General features: G+C 37.0%; 1 gene segment (V, D, J or C); it reads right to left on the bottom strand.

Annotated features, from left to right (window-relative positions):
- Window positions 1-1,035: 1,035 nt before the first annotated feature.
- Window positions 1,036-1,509, bottom strand: LOC120528827. The segment is given in 2 exon segments: window positions 1,036-1,343; window positions 1,464-1,509. Coding segments are annotated over 2 exon segments (354 nt in total).
- Between the last annotated feature and the right edge of the window lie 1,020 nt (window positions 1,510-2,529).

Raw genomic sequence — 2,529 nt, 5'->3', positions numbered from 1 at the left:
CCACAGTAGTGTATTATATTATATTATATTATATTATATTATATTATATTATATTATATTATATTATATTATATAGCTGTGTAAGCCTTAGAAACTATTGAAATTGTCAGAAGAAAAATTGAAATGCAGAGATGTCAGGTAATTGAAAGGAACTATTCTGGGAATCTGTCTCCTAGGATGTATTGTATTGCCAACATGCTAGCCTCACTTGTGTATTAGCGGCTAAGCGAGTGTCTTTAGTTGCTTTCTTTGAGCTTCATGCTGTAGCCTCGCACTTCCAGGCTGGACAGACAGACGCACACACTTCCACGTATAGATATTTATACATTATATTATATTATATTATATTATATTATATTATAGTGGGACAAACAAAGTATTTTTTGCTTATCCTGTTTGTGTAGAAACAGAAAAATGGTGACAATACTGTACACAGTTCAAGGACACAGCAGACATAACCCATTTAAAAGAATAATTTAAGTAGATAATTAATAAATATAAGTAAATATCCAAATGTGTTAATCTCATGGTCAATGGGGTACAAACTGTGTCTGATGTCCAGGCTCTGAATGTTGTCTAAATGCTCTACCCATAATTCATGACTTTATCTATTTTTTGAATCTTGCTGTTTTGGATGTTCTTTACATAGTCTGAGATTTAACTAATATGTAAAATAAATCATGAGCTGTATTTATTCTCTATAGCTCCTTTTATTCAGCACTACACGACAGTGTTATCCTATACGGTGGTCCTAATGGACATTCATATCCTAACATCAGAACTGCAGGCAGTTTGAGTGGCACCAGGCCACTATTTAAACCAGTGACTCAGTAGCTTTTTTCTCTCGGCAGCCTCAAAGTAAAAATGCTTCCTAAATGTGGGGGCTCATGTGTCTATGAAACAGATTTGTTCTGCACTGCTGCTTCTTATTTTGATTTTTTAAACTGATTGTTCCTCTTTGGTCTCATCTCAGTTTTTTATTTTTACACCTGCAGACGTGACATTAGCTCAGTGAGGTTTTTGTACGAGTCTATATCACTGTGCAAAAGGGTAGCTGTTCTCTTGCTGACAGTAGTAGTGACCGGCGTCTTCAGGCTGGACTCCACTGATATTCAAACTGAATGATGTTCCATATCCACTGCCACTAAAGCGACTCGGGGTGTCACCATTTAGAAAACGTGCTTCATTGATCAGGAGTTTAGGACTTTCTCCAGGTCTCTGCAGGTACCACCCTATGTCGTCAGTCACGTCTGCACTAGAGGTACATGTGAAAGTGACGCTTCCTCCAATGGAAACTGATTTTGATGCTGATGGTTGATTCAAAGAAATCTGGCAACTTGATTCTGTAGAAAAAATCAGAAATATAAAGTCAATAATGCACCTGTGAGTATAAAAAGTACACTTACAGTAAATATCAGTTTCTGTCTCTTTGTGTCTTTCACCTCATGTAGAAACTCTCTTACCCCTACAGACAACTGCAACTACACAGAGAAAGAGTATTGGAGACATTGCAGCTGTAGTTTATGTCAATGAGTCTCATTCAGGCAGTTATAAACTCAGTTGGAGTGCTGAACCGAGACGGGCATCACCAAGGGGTGTCTTTATGCAAAATGAACTCCTCGCTGCACCTGCAATTATATTTGGAATGTTTAAAGAAGTATTTTGAATTTTTTAAGCCAAATACCTTTTTATGCCTGTGTCCTCAGAGTTTAGACTGAGGCTGCCTTGGCAGAGGCCTATCTCCAGAAAGGCAAGTGAACATTTGGGTCTAATCTGTGTGTTAGAGCAGATCAGTCTTGGTGCTCTAATCAAACTCCATTTCAAAAGTCTGTGGTCACAGTTGGTCTAACAAAATGTCAGGTGTGACATATTTGTCCCCATGTCTTGAGACAAGTGCTGGAGTTTTATTTGTTTGTTGCTCATTTCCACAGTATGATGACACTTATTTAACTCTGAAGTTTGGTTCTGCATTTACATTTGATTAATTTATTGCTCAGGTTTTATTGAGTTTGTGAAAGGGTTTGGGACAACATCTTTTTCAAACATAAACCTCTTTTCAAATGCATAGATTTGTTTCCTGTATACCCCAGTTATAGGTGATACCTTTTCTGCTTTTGTGTGCCTGTTCCTACATTTATCAACCTTTGGGACTATGAAGTTCACAGTTGCAATTTCAATCAGGACTATGGTACACTACCTTCTATCAGAAGCTCCTTTAGACTTCACCCAGGTATGACTGTCATTGTAGCTCTGTTTGAAGTATCCTCTCACACTCCTAATTGGCCTTGCTGAGAAAGGAACTTGGGTCCCATTCCCAAGAAAAAATGCAAATAGGAAAGCAGGCTTAATAAACTTGATTCATTAAGCATTATTGAAAGAGCTAATACCACAAATGAAAGCAAATATGCTATATAATGCTATACTATGCAATCTGGATCAATCATCCTGTAGTTCTGTGAAGCAAATACAAATCAGCAACACATAGGATTAACACATTTTATCTAATCTAATCTAATCTAATCTAATCTA

The sequence above is a fragment of the Polypterus senegalus genome, chromosome 4 (genome assembly GCF_016835505.1).
Source record: "Polypterus senegalus isolate Bchr_013 chromosome 4, ASM1683550v1, whole genome shotgun sequence".
NCBI classification, from domain to species: Eukaryota; Metazoa; Chordata; class Cladistia; order Polypteriformes; family Polypteridae; genus Polypterus; species Polypterus senegalus.
This window is presented reverse-complemented; position numbering and strand designations above follow the sequence as displayed.